Genomic DNA, 13725 nt, shown 5'->3' on the forward strand with positions numbered 1-13725 from the left:
CCCTGACCTTTCTACGTTGCACGCTGCTATTCCCGTGGTTCTTAAATGTGGTCCCCAGAGCGGTGGTATCGCCAACACGTGAGCACTTGTTAGAGATGCAAGTTTTGCCCCCCCTCCCATCTGTAGAATCAGAAGCCCTGCAGGTCCGTTTTACCATGTGCTCCAGGTGATTCTGCTACACGTTGAAACGTGAGACCCACTGCACAGTATCCTACTGACTGAGGCAAGTTTCATGACTGTTAATTAACAGGCGGCCCATTCATTGTTTTGAGGGGTATGTTATTTTGGCAAAGTCTTAGAACATCTGGGCAGCCTTTGTGTGATTTTGGCCAACAGAGCAGCACCTCTGTCCTCGACCCCAAACCCTTCAACAAAAAGTCAGGAGGGTAAGTTTCATTTTTAACTGATTCTATTCCTAGTGTAATTCCTTATGATTTCTTAATAGTGGAATTAATTCCCATTTAACAGGCAGGTGACCTAGACTTAATTAATTCCACAAATATTTATTGAGCCCTTACCCTGGGTTAGACCTTGGGGACAGAGCACCCAACAAAACACACAAATGTCCTTGTCTTACGGACCTTGCGTTCTAGTTGGGGAGCGAGGTAACACATCGGATAAATAAGTGGACTATGTAATGTGTCAGTGAGTTATAAATGCTAATGACATTGAAGAAGCTAGGGAAGGGAGATAGGGACTGTCATGGGGTGAGGGTCACCTTTTTCTAGAGAGTTCTGGGAATGTCTTTATTGACCAGTTGATGTTTAGTTTAATAAAGACCTGAAGGAGGCTGGCTTTCCTCCTGCTTCTCGAATTCTTCCTTTTTCGTCTCCTTTGTCCCTCCTCACCTCCCCAACCTCTAAGTAGTGGAATGACCCAAGGTTTAGCGCTCCTCTTTTTTATATCAGGGGTTCCTAAGCTCATAGTGTGTGTATGTACAATTTTTTTTTTTATTTGGGTCCTTTTGTCAATACGATCAAGCCGGTGGATTACAAAGGATACCTTCTTAGGACAATGTTTAACAGGATGGAACACCAGATTTAATAATTACTGTAATTTTTTTTTTGGTGACACAGGAAGCAAGTTCATTAGGTGAGAATTAGGATGGGCGAAGGAGTGTTGGAAGCGCTGGGGGAGAGAAGGACGTGCTCACTAGCTGTCTATGAGCAGGGAGAGGGACTGAACTGGAGAATTGCTGTTCTGTTTGTTGAGCAGTGCCATGGGCCCTTTTCAATCATGGAGGTAAAATGAAACAAGTCAGCATGAGTGTGTTTTTCTCCGGTCATAGTCAGCTGCTGAGGTGGATAGTTGACTCTAACCAGGGTTAGGAATTAGTCACATGACTATGAAGAAGTAAGAGGGGGGCTGAGGATCCGAGGGCGCATGTTAACGGGTGAAATAATTGTTGCCTGTGGAATTTAAGCTGGATGAAGAGGGAAAAGGTAGCCTGGGAGTGGGGTGAGGGTGTTGGGGTCAACAGACTGAAGGGTGTGCTGGGGTTGAAGGGCTGCTCACGGGGCTGTTAGAGCAAAGCTTCTGGGGTTACACTGCCGGGAAGATGGGCGGTGGTGGGTGGAAGGTGAAGTGTTCAGAGTGGGATACAGGGGCGAGGCACAGCACTGGCGTGTATCTCTGTTTTGATCTGCATAGATTCTGATGCGGAAGCACAGTTTTACAGGCTGAGGTAGATTATATGTCGCTTTGTATTGATGAGATACAATTTGATTCTCCAAATAACATGCACCAATCTCAATTTAATAAATTCAGTTGCAAAACATTGAAAGCAGCATAGGATTGATCATTGGCATTAAGAAATGATCTTTTAGTTGAAACAAAAATGGAAACCTCAGGCATCCTTTAGAAAGATTTGCCTTGGTGTTTTAACATGTTTGTCGGGTATTTGATGATCTGTAAACACAGATTCCCAGCAGGTCAAATGATACGAACTTGTCAGTGACGGGTGCAACAGAAGATCAAACAGAAATGAAGATGAAGCATTTTTGACATCACCGTACAATCCAACAGAAAAACCAGATTTGATTCACAAAAAACAAATTGAAACCCAAAGTGTTCCCTTCAGGCTTTATGAATACAGCAATGTCAAATTACGTATTCAAAATAAGCAATTTGCAAGGGAACGTTTTTCTTACCTCAGGTCCCCAGACTTTTTCCAATGGAAGGTCCCGGTTAAGCTCTATCATTGACTTCCACGTCTGGGCTTCATGTAAACAACCGGTCTGTCCACAGATAAAGGTAGTGTATCAGTTTATTCGTGAGTACTGTGTATACTCCAGTGCCAGTGAAAATCATGCATTGAAAAAAGTTTTGTTATTTAAATGTTTGCTGACATACAGAGAAACCTTGACTTTGGTACACTGACCTTGTACAGAGAGAGTTCCCTAGACCCTTTGACTACTGTGGACTGTGTCACGCAAACAGTGCTGTTACCTCTGGACAGGACAGCTTTATTTCTTCCTTTCCAGCCTTTATACTTTTCATTTATTTGTATTGCCTATCGTTTGTCTCATCACAAAGATCAGGAAGAGTGTTGGCCAGAAGCAGCGGAGAGCAGGCCTTTTACTTCGCATTCCTGATTTCAGAGTTTCCGGTTTTCATCTTACATGCATGTTTCTATAGCTTTTATTTCATACCTGCGTTGTATTAGGTTAAGGAAGTTGCCATCTATTTATACTTTTATAAGATTTATTTAAAAAAAATCATATAAGCATGATACTTTTTTAAACCAAATGATGTTTTATCAACTATTATAATAGTCTTATATATTTTCTTCTTCATTGCTAATATGGTGGATTACTTTGATTTTCAAATGCTATGCCAATTCTTTGTGAAATAAACAAAACTTTGTCTGGATATATGATTTTTAAAATACATTGATGAGTTTTATTTGCTACTATTTTGTTTCAGTGTTTTGGGTCAATGGTCATGAGCGAGATTGTCTCAAAATTCTATTTTAAGTTTTTCCTCGGGTCACCAAGTGATTTGGGACATGCTCCCCTTACTCAATAATCTGGATGAGTTTTTATGGGCTGAAGTAAAAAATGTTTACAGACTTCAGTCTGTTTTTTTTTCTTGGAATACAAGAAACTGTTAAATTATGTTTTTAAAGGCATTTGCTCATTTTATCCTTTTGTCCATTGTCAAATTGGTTGAGATAATAATGTCTATTATTTATGTCATAAAATGATAATATTCAAAATCTTTTTTTCATTTGTGAACTGGAGTAATTTTATAAAGAAGAGATGCTTCCTCTCATCTACTATTTGGTCACACCCTGGTGTAGTTTATGTGAGGAAGGTAGGATAAACATTTGCCTGTTTTCAAAATAAGAAATTGGTTTCCTGTCATTCTCCAAAGGTAAACTTTAAAAAATCATTATTAGTGCAGAGATTTAACATATTTAATGGGTTTAACACATTGCAGTGACTGTTCTAATCTAGCTCAACGTGTCCCGTCTTTGGCCCATAGGATGGTCTTCATGTTGACGGCTGATTACTGCTGACATGACCCTGCCAGTCTTTGATGCTTCCTTGCTATTGGGTATATCAAACTCCTCCAAGTTCATCCCATGCACTTCCTCCTTCAGGCTTGGAATCAGCCATTCATCTGAGAATTCCCAGTAACTTTTAGTGGGAAGTGCCATTTCAACATAACCATCGGCGTACTGAGGATACTTAACTGCTACTGATAAGTTATGTTTCCAGGGACCTTAATGGGCAGAGCAGGAAAAGTTTATCTATTTCTCTCTCTGTCTTGTGATATAAACATCATATTCATATATTGTCTACCCAGACCAATATCTGTTGTAACACCTCATGAGTTTATACTGAGTTCTATATGAATTCAGGATGCTTGTCTAACTTCTTCTATCTTACATATTTATCTCGTTGCTTTTACAAGAAAAAAACACTTGGCAGAGAATGGTAGTGTTGGAATATCCCATCATTACTCATTGGCTTTATGTCATGTTATACAACCTCACAGCTTCAGAGTAACAATACAGATATTACCACTACAATCACGAGATAATAATCTAAAAAGTTAGATTTTTTTCCTTTGCCTGCACTATTTGCATTCTCCCACTGTTTTTAGAATTTTTAGAATTCTCTCTTTTTTAGGATTCCAGTTCTTAGATCTTAGCCTCACATCTCCATTATGTTTTTTTCTCTATTTTATTTATTTATATTTAGAAAGAGGAGAGGGGAAAGAGAAAGAGAGGGAGAGAAACATCTACTGTGTGGTTGCCTCTCACACGCCCCCCACTGGGCACCTGACCTGCAAGTCAGGCATGTGCCCTGACTGGGAATCAGACCAGAGACCTTTTGGTTCACAGGCCGGCACCCAGTCCACTGACCCACACCAGCCAGGGCCCTTTCTCTATTTTAAATCGGTTCCCCTCTCTATGCATAATTCTGTGTCTTTCTTTCCGACCTGTCTTCCGGTTGACTAATTCTCTTCTCAGCCCTCACTCCCCCTAGCTGAGTGCCTGATCCCAGTTATTCCAATTTTATTTTAGTTTTTCTCGGAATGATCAGCAGCTCAGATGCCGGCATGGAGAAGGCAGGAAGACTGGTGTCTAAAGTTGCCCATGAGAGTGAACAGGAACAACACCGGGGGAAGTGACGGAGATATTGGCAAAACCAAAACTGACCAGAGAACTGACCCATGTCAAGGTAGACAGGAAATAAAAGGAGGCAAGTGGGAGGGGGGGAGGGGGGAGGCAGAGGCTTCAGTGAATGGATATTAAACTGCGTGAGAAAAAAGGAGGCGGAGGAACAGAGGGAGTAACGACCAGGGAACTGAAGAATTGGGGGCGGAGACCAGGCTGGACCATTTGAATCTGAATGTGCTGTTGCCGGGGCCAGTTGGACTAGCTGAGCTCCTCTGTGTGTCCTGTGACGGTAAACCCCAGCCCTCCGAGGTTCACTTGTTAACAGATGATTCTCGATCACACAGAATTCAATGCACATCTCCCTGGGCAGCTATTCTTAGGGACGACTCTCCTCAAAGACCTGAATGAGGAGTTTGGGCTCTTGCTGTCCGGTGGCTCCTTGAAGTCCCCCTCCTGTCCCCCAGCACTCTCTATTCTGTCTTCCAGTGTTGTTGTCACATACCGACATGTGAAGGAAGACAGGAAGTGGGGGGACCACATGGAGGTTCATGTGGTCGCCCCGCTAAAGCGCTTCACCCTGAAAATGGCAATAGGGCTGCTGCTCATGTCCCAGGGTCAGAACCAGTCACGTGGCCCCAGCAAGACACAGCTGGGGCCAGAAAACGTAGTCCCTGTTCTGAGACTTTCCCCAGCAATAACCCCCCGGGGCGGCTGGCAGAAGTCCGAGACAAGTGCAGTCCTTTGCAGGGCAGGAGGAGAAATCCTTAAGTTCTGAGTATATGACAGTGGCAGGTAGGGACGGGTTAAATGGCAGCTGGATGACAAATGGCAGTTTACTGAGGGTAATGGGAATAATGATCTGGAATAATAGTGTGGGTTGGGGAGAACCTCACTTCCATAGCTCAGCCTCAAGAGAGAGAAAAATAGGATTTGGTACAAAAACAGGGCAAAGGACATTCTCTGAGGAAGGCTTATTGAAGAAGGATGAAGGGCACTGAGCCCCAAGATGCACTGGGAAGGTCTGAGAAGGTGGAGAGTAATGGGAGTGTGGGCCCAGGTGTGGAGGGATGCAGACGTTTAGGGATGAGACTGGGGGGAGCAGGCCGGGCGGACTCACATGAGTGTCCAACAAGTGTAAGAGGAGTGTGTGGGGGGGTGGATTGGTCTGGCAGCACAATTGAAGGACAGTTAGTTCCTGCATTTCTCTGGAGGGCACAGCAGGTGGGGCTCAGCTGCTTCCTGGGTGGGTTGCCCTTGGAGAACTAAGGTCTCTGGTGGATGAGAAAGTTACTCTGGAAGGAGCACGTTACTTCGGTCTCATCTGCGCACAAGTTCTCTGGGGAATCTCAGGAATCAGCGCTGGTAACTTCCAGAGAAGCTCCATCCTGAGGCCCCCTCAAGGGCCAAAAGCCCCAGGTGGGGGTGGCTGGGAAAGGAGTTGGTGGGGTGGGGCGAGGGGAGTGGCGAGGCCTTTGTGCTGAGGCCTGCAGGGTCACAGGGCAGAATAAGGGGGCTTCACTCGCAGGTCAAGCTTGAGCAGTCACGGAAGATGGAGGGAGACCGGGGGAGATGGGGGCCTGGGAAGGCCAGGTCAGCAGGTCAGATGATGTGAAGAAGTCACGTGAAGCGAAGCCCAGAGAGTGTCTGTCTGATTCAGCACAAGTGTGACCGATGCCCGAAGGCCAGAGGCAGGCAGGGTGACCATAAAAATCCAGCATCCAACACAGTGTGGGGAGAAAAACGCGTCTGCAATCGAATCGGGCTACTCTAAATAGTCTTTCATTCCTCTCCAACCCCTTTAAGTCTGTCTTATGGGACGATGACTTCTTTTTTCATAAATTAATTTCCGTAGCCACAGGATCTAGAGCTAGCCTATATTTTTTCCTACCCACAGCGCACTGGTTTTATTTCCCTTAGATACTTTACATAGCCATCTAAAACAGGAAGCCCTGTTGAACTGCATGCTGAGTTCTGTTCCACCCTGGGTGACGTACCTTCGCCATTGTGGTGTTGAAGCTGTAGTCATTCCTGCCGTGAATTTCCCACACGATGAAGTTGACGCTGACATCTTCCACAAAGCCCTCGTCGCTGTATCTGAAAGAAAAGGCAAACACAAAAAAGAGAATTGCCTCATCCTCCTAGAAATATCATTTTATTGTTTCTGGCCCCTTTAAATCTGTTCCACATGACAATGGCTTTTTTTTTTCATAAGTTAATTTTAGTGGTCACAGGTTGTGCAGGTGATATGTTTTATTTTCTACCCACAGTGGACCGGCTTTATTTTCCAGGAGAATAGAGGGATCAACCCCAGCTTTCAAGTCAGATGGGCTTAGGTTTAAAGCCTGTCTTTATCGCTCAATGGCTTTGTGGCCCTGGGGACGTTATTAAACCCTTTATGCCCCAGTGTCCCTATTTGTAAAATTGTCACAGTACCCGCTGTGCAGGTTCCCGCCAGCTCTCAGAATAAACCTAGTTCTAATGAAGCAGGTGTGTGTCTGTGTTTTAACTAGTTGGAGCCCTAACTTCTCTTTGCTTTGATACGAACCATATATTGATCATGGTTCAATCACGGTTCAACAGGAGGGTAGCCGAGGCCCCGCTGCCATGGCTGGCCACAGGGGGAGAGACGGAAATGAGTGATGAATGGAGGGAGGTCAAAGCAAGGATCTGGTGTCATTTAATCAACAGAGACCCAGTGGAAGCCTAGTCACAGCAGAGCATTAAGCCACAGAGAGACTATGATGAGAACGGAGAGGCTGCTGGCAGCCTCTGAGATCTCAGAGGATCAGTGGCACCTGGGAGAACTGAGGTGGGCAGAGAAGCAGAAGTCATCAGAAGCCCCCGGGGCGATGGCCACACACGGCCCGTGACCAGGTGAGCACGGGCACCAGCAGCAGACGCCAGCGCACAGCCCGGCGAGGACAGGCTGCCTGCTCCCCTGACCTGGGCACCGAAGCCCCAAGCCCCACTGGGTTTAGAGTAGTTACCCCAAACCCAGTGAGTTTGAAAGAGACGCGTTACTTCACATTGTTAAGATTATTATTTCCTGCTATCACAAGACCGAAGCTACGGTCCAGGTCCTGACACAGGCATACATCTGCTAGCCGGGCCTTGTGGCTGTTTTACCCATTGGTTACCTGTCTTCCTTCTGCAGCAGTTATTGCCCATTTTTCTAAAAATGGAATTGTCCCCCGCACCCCTTGGGTGGAAATATCACCTAAGACCTTGGTCTCAGGCAGCTTGCCTCAACATCTCATGTGTTTGCTGTGCCCCCTCTCTGGGTCTATTCATAACAACCAACAGATCCTTGACGTCGCCTCCTTATTTGCTACCCGGATCGCTGCTGGACTTTGCAGCTACTCTCTGGCTTCCCGGGCCAGCTACGAATTGCCACTCTCCGCTCCTGATTATAAAAACAGTTCCCACCCCATTCTCACAAATGGGGCAGAAAAATTCTAAGTGTCAGAAAGTGGTCTGGGAGAAGCTATTTCATCTCCATCCTAATGAGTTTTCAGAAATCATAAAGAGAGGAAGTCAGGTGTGAGGAACTGGGGACCGGAGTAGTGGATGCTGACTGCTTTCTTGGGGCGGGAGGAGAGCCGCGGAGAACCAAACTCTAAGGGGAGCTCTGGACCCTGCCCCGGGGGTGATGCACCAGGGTGTGAGAGCCCACACGATTTTGTAGTTGGAGAGATCTGGGCCAGGCTTTTTAGCAAAGCTCTCATTCTAGGAACTTCAGAAGGTGCAGCATGCTTGACCGCATCTTCAATAAGCCATCAGAATTTTGAATAAGACTAGTGGCAAAACCCTAGGTTTGCTTGAAATAAAAAAGACCTTGAACTGTGAGCGTCCCTCTTTCGACACTCACCAAAAGCAATAGGCTGCAGTGCCATCTAGTGGCAAAAAGGATAAATTGCATGACCCCTACTTTCTGGGTTTATAATGATCTTTGATAACATTTTATTTATTTCACTGAGATTATGGGATCAAAATACTTGCCAGGATAAGCATGGCTTATTTCCATTATGTTCATTAATATAAGATACAATATTAATTACACCTGAGGAATTTAGAAATGCCGCTAGTTGGCAACTAACTTCCCCACACATTGCAAGTTCACTATCGAGGTTCCACTTTTGGGAAGGAAGGATCTCCCGGCCGATCCCTGGGGCACTTGGTTTCAATCCTGTGTGACCTCTAGGACACCCCATTGTTTTTTGTGCTCTAACCCCTGGGGCCTCGCTGAAGGGACTGACCCTTCCAGGGTTAATTAATTTGTAGAAAGAGCAAATAATTGGTCTTCCAGCATGCCTTTCACCTGCAAACCGACCAATCCAGAGCCCCCAGCCCAGCCACCTCCTCGGGGTCTCCTACTCTGGGCTCTCCAACTGCCCTAACTGCCAGGTGTCAGACAAGTAGGGGCAACGCCCAGGCCCAGAGCCTGCTCACGTTTTCCAGAAGAGCCAATCCTAAGCCTGCTTTACCCTGCCTTCTTCCTTCCCACGGGAAACGCAGTCAAGGCTCTTGCCCCCTTTTCCCCCTCCTCCCTCTGCTTCCTGGCCAACCCTGGTGCTTCCCCGTGGAAGCCTTAGACATGGCGTGTTTGCATGATGAGCCAGTAGAGAGTGTAAAGGTGATGGTGCCGGAGAAAGAGGGGACCATCTTAACTAGGGAAGGGATGGGGATACAGTTCACATGTGGAGGGACAGGTCTGATTCACAGGTGGTTCAGCTGCAGTGATAGGAAAACAGCTATTGATACAGGTGCTTGAAGACGAGCGGAGGTGCTGGTGGAAGTGGGTGGCGGATCTCTTCCGACCAACGTCACCTGAAGGACAATATGGGACCAGGCCGCTCTACTGAAGGGGTAGAGAGGAAGCCTTCCACGATTGACTGGGGATCCATCTGGCTCCTTCCCCAGCCTCTTCTCTGACCCTTCTCTCTCTCTGTGCCCCTTCAATGGACTCTTGGCTGAAAACGCTTAGGGAATTCACCGCCTTCCTCACTTCTTCCCTCTCTGGCCTCCAGCTCAGTATTCATTACCCTTGATGACTCAGTGACTCAGCTCAGATGCACAGTTTCTGGCAGCATCTCCCAGAACCCCTCTTCCTTCTGTAGCTAGGTATTGAAACTTCTGAGTTGCAACCCCAAGCACCTACACCGTTGCCTTCGATCACCACACTCGGCTTATCATCAGCTCCTGTGTTTATCTATTTCATCGGACTCTTGAGCCCTTGAGCTTAGAAATCCTGTCGTATCTATCTTTGAATTCCCGGTGCCTAACACAGTAATTAGTGCGCAGTAGCTGTTTAATAACGATGGACTGGAGGGGAGAGTGCACTTCCGTGGGAGAGGACGTTGAGATGTTTTCTCTGAGGGGGATGAGTCACTATATAAAACAGAGATAACTAGGCCTCAGTGAGAGGGAGGAGTGATGGGGGGCAGGAAAAGCAGTGGCATGATTAGATGTATAGGAAATCAAGGCTAGACAAGATAGCCGACCAGCCTGCCTGCTCGCAGAACCCCCGACCAAGGGGTCAGAGGAGGATGGGGTAAGAAGTGGGAAAGAGTGTGGGGTCTCAGAACTGTGTGGTGAAATGGGGGCGAGAATGCCCTGGCAGGGCCTGTGGGTTCTCCACAGGGGAAGCTCTGCGGGCAAAAGTGCACCGGAGCTCCTGGTTTGTTATTCCGCACCTCCCCACCTGTGGGGGGCTCGGGAGCCCAGGGGGCCCAGAATGCTGAATGCCCAGGCTGAAGTTTTGATGTTTTACACTTTGGAACTTTGCTTCCAGTAATTTATGCTAATCACATATCTGGACTAATTTCCAAACATGTCCATCAATGGATATTCACCACAATTTTATTTATAATAGCAAGAAAATTAGAAGCATAGGTCATTTATCTTTGTATATTTTAAAATTTGTAGCAAGCTGTGTCACTTCTATAATTATAAATCAAAGTAAGGTCAGAGAAGCTAACAGATGAATACAAAATTACTAGGAAAAGCCTTCCCGAGAGCATTTTTATTCACATTTTTATTATGAAATGCTGTTTGTAAGAATTAAAAGTTTAGAGGTAATATTTTTGAAATCTTCCCAGTCCCTTATCAGTGCACATGGTTTCTTTCCTTGCAAGCTTTTGGTTATTATTGGTCCATGGAAAGAAAAGCCGCATGTGTCCTGAGGACTTAGTGCCTATCAAAGTACCTTCAGTTTCCTAAGGGCACTGATAGGAAGCAGCCTGGGGAGAGATGTAGAGAGGGCGAAGCAAGGGTTGGGGGGACTCTGCCTGCACCCCCAAAAAGGGCCTCAGCCGTCTGACCCACTTAGGTGTCAGCTGCCCAACTGTCACCTCCCTCAACATGCCGGGACCATGGGCTGTCCCCTTCGGTTAACCTGCACTGAAAACCCAGTGTCCCGTGTATTGGGAGCTCAAAAATATTTATTATTAAGTGCATGATTAATGAGCCTTCTTTTCTTCTTTTATTTTGAAACTTTCAAAGTAAGTTCAAGTATTAGTGAGACTATACTTACAATTCAATCAAAGGGTGAAATTTTTCTCTAAAATTAAGTCTCAATGGGCAGCCATATTTTTGCCAATTATATTGTACTCTCTAGAAAAGAAAAAAAATGCTTTGGTTATTGTTGTATTAGGCCAATTGGTAAAATTATATAGTTTTCTTACCAAGTTTTTAGATGGTCGATTTCTCAGATATGATCTGTAAAAAAAGACATTTTTCATTACTTATCTTTTCCTCTTTTCAAACTTAAATATTAACACCATTACTGTGGGTAGGGAGGTAACACAGAAGTCAAACAGATAACCATAATTGCAAAATACTTCCAAAATATGTGGAAATTAAATAGCACACTTCTAAGTACCACATGAGTAAAAGAAGGCATAAATCTTAAAAGAAATTTTAAAATATTTCCAACTAAATGAAAATGAAAACCCAACTTTTCAAAATATGTTACGTGCAGCAAAAGCAGTACCTAAAGGTAAATTTATAGCAATGAATGCATACATTACAAAAGGCTGATGCTAATAGGAATAAATACTGACTCTAAATTATTGGTGCTACATTAATAAAAACTCAGTGCTTATGTTAAAATATTTCTTACTTTTCGATAATGTAATAGAAATCATGTGGAGTGCATCTTTTATTAAATCTACAAAAATAAAACACAATGAAGTTATAATACCATCATTTCTTACATACTTGCACAAACACTTAATCATTTAACTCAGTAATTCTCAAAGTTCAGAATATCACAGGATCACCGCCCACTGAATTATATATAATCTCTGGGGTTAGTGGGCTGCCCTAGCATTTCTATTTTTAAAAATCAGTTTCGCAAATGTTTCTGAAGACACCAGAATTTGAAATCTACTGATTTACTTCTTACATTTGATACATGAGAAAAACTGATAGAAGAATCTATCAAAATGAAGACAAACTTCTGTGGATGTCTTATTCCTCATACATTTTTTTCTAAACACAGATTTCTAATTTCTACTAGAGACTCAGTTATGCAGGGAAGGAGCTACTTAAAGGATTCACATAATTTCTAGCTTAGGTTCATGCAGACATGGGCTATCAGTGTATGTAACGATAGCATTTTTAGTAAGTTAAATTATTCATTGGACCATTTTTGTTGGTTGTAATTTGTAATGGACCTTAATGACTGCTGTGTTTAGGTAGATATTGGAAGTTTGGACCATCTCCCACCCCAAACCCAAAGTAGACGCCAAGAGATGCTCTTCTTCATTGACAAGTCTTCCATCAGAACAGGGAATAAGAAGTATAAACAGTAGGTACAGAATAGACAAGGCATGGTTAAGAATAGTATGGGAAATGGAGAAGCTGAAGAACTTATAAGTATGTCCCATGGACATGAACTAAGGGGGAGAATGCTGGAGGGAGTGGGGGTGCAGGGCAAAGGGCGATAATAGGGAGAAAAAAATGGGACAACTGCAATAGCATTATCAATAAAATAGACTTTAAAAAATCCATGTATAATGTGCATAAAAACTGGGTGTGCATTATACATGGCAAAATACGGTAATGGGTCAGTAATGACAGTACCACGTTCCTCCCATTAAGAAAAAGCAGTAGAATACCTTGGACCCCACGCATCTCCTTTGGTAACTATGAAACCATGGGTCCCAACAACCACAACCCAAATCCCAGGTATTAGGGCTGTTTTTTGGGTTCCGGAGCAATGGGTCATTGACTGAGAGGCCCCGCTTTTACTACTCCTGAAACTGTGTTTTGTAAACAGGCTCTCCAGGTGATTCTGCTGAGTCAGTCAGTCACTCAGCTCTCCAGACCCTCCTGGAAGTCAGAAGTCGTTGATATGGGATGCAGGGCATCTCTTTGAAACAGGAAATCTGCATCCTGGGAATTGATTTGGGGAAGTTACTGCTTAGTGCAGCTATTCTCGAATGCTACTGCCCTTACTAATCTTCTGGGGATTTCTTAAAAATAGAGATTCTGACTTAGCCGAAGTGGATTTCTATTAAATTCCTAGGGGATGCTTGGGCCAGAGGCCATCCTCTAACGAGCAAGGGTGTATGTAGACCGTCTCAGAAAGAGGAGGCTATGGGTTGTGTACTTCAATTAGCCTTTGTGTTTCCTGGAAAAGGGTTTTCGGAAAATGCAAATTCCTTGCTGAATGAGATGAGAATGCTTAAGTATCAATCCAGCAGCTGATTATTACAATTCGATTTTCAAAAGATTATTAGAATGACAGATAAGCAGACCTTCGTTTTGGATGAGAGCAAATCATTTCATTCATGGACTCGCCCCCTCTTTAGCCACAGGAAAGGAATCACAACACATGCCTATCTGCATTGTACATTTAACCCCAGTTAAACAGACTTCTGTATGTTGACCTTGACTTTCCCATGTAGCAGAAAGAGAGCTGCGGCAGGTGGATGACACAAATCCCAGTGTGCACCACTGTGGACCAGAAGGAAGTTCATTCTTTTTCCCTTTTAGGAATGATCAAATGTAACACTTGGCAAAAAGTTCGAACAAACTTGGTTCGGGCAAATTGTCAGTTCGATTTTGGATTTCATTATGAACATGCCAGT

General features: G+C 44.4%; 1 protein-coding gene across 5 annotated transcripts in view; it reads right to left on the reverse strand.

The window, feature by feature from the left end:
- The window catches only part of CATSPERE (catsper channel auxiliary subunit epsilon), a 46295-nt gene that overhangs the window by 8528 nt on the left and 24042 nt on the right, over nucleotides 1–13725 (reverse strand). For all 5 annotated transcript variants that reach the window (XM_037150921.2, XM_037150924.2, XM_037150925.2 and 2 more), the window contains 5 exons: nucleotides 11751–11798; nucleotides 11314–11347; nucleotides 11163–11242; nucleotides 6625–6724; nucleotides 2151–2237 (listed from right to left, as the gene is read on the reverse strand). In XM_037150921.2, coding sequence (XP_037006816.2) covers nucleotides 2151–2237; nucleotides 6625–6724; nucleotides 11163–11242; nucleotides 11314–11347; nucleotides 11751–11798 — 349 coding nt within the window. The remainder of the gene's footprint in view (nucleotides 1–2150; nucleotides 2238–6624; nucleotides 6725–11162; nucleotides 11243–11313; nucleotides 11348–11750; nucleotides 11799–13725) is intronic.

The sequence above is a fragment of the Artibeus jamaicensis genome, unplaced genomic scaffold (assembly GCF_021234435.1).
Source record: "Artibeus jamaicensis isolate MK-2021 breed Jamaican fruit bat unplaced genomic scaffold, CSHL_Jam_final scaffold_754, whole genome shotgun sequence".
Classification (NCBI taxonomy): Eukaryota; Metazoa; Chordata; class Mammalia; order Chiroptera; family Phyllostomidae; genus Artibeus; species Artibeus jamaicensis.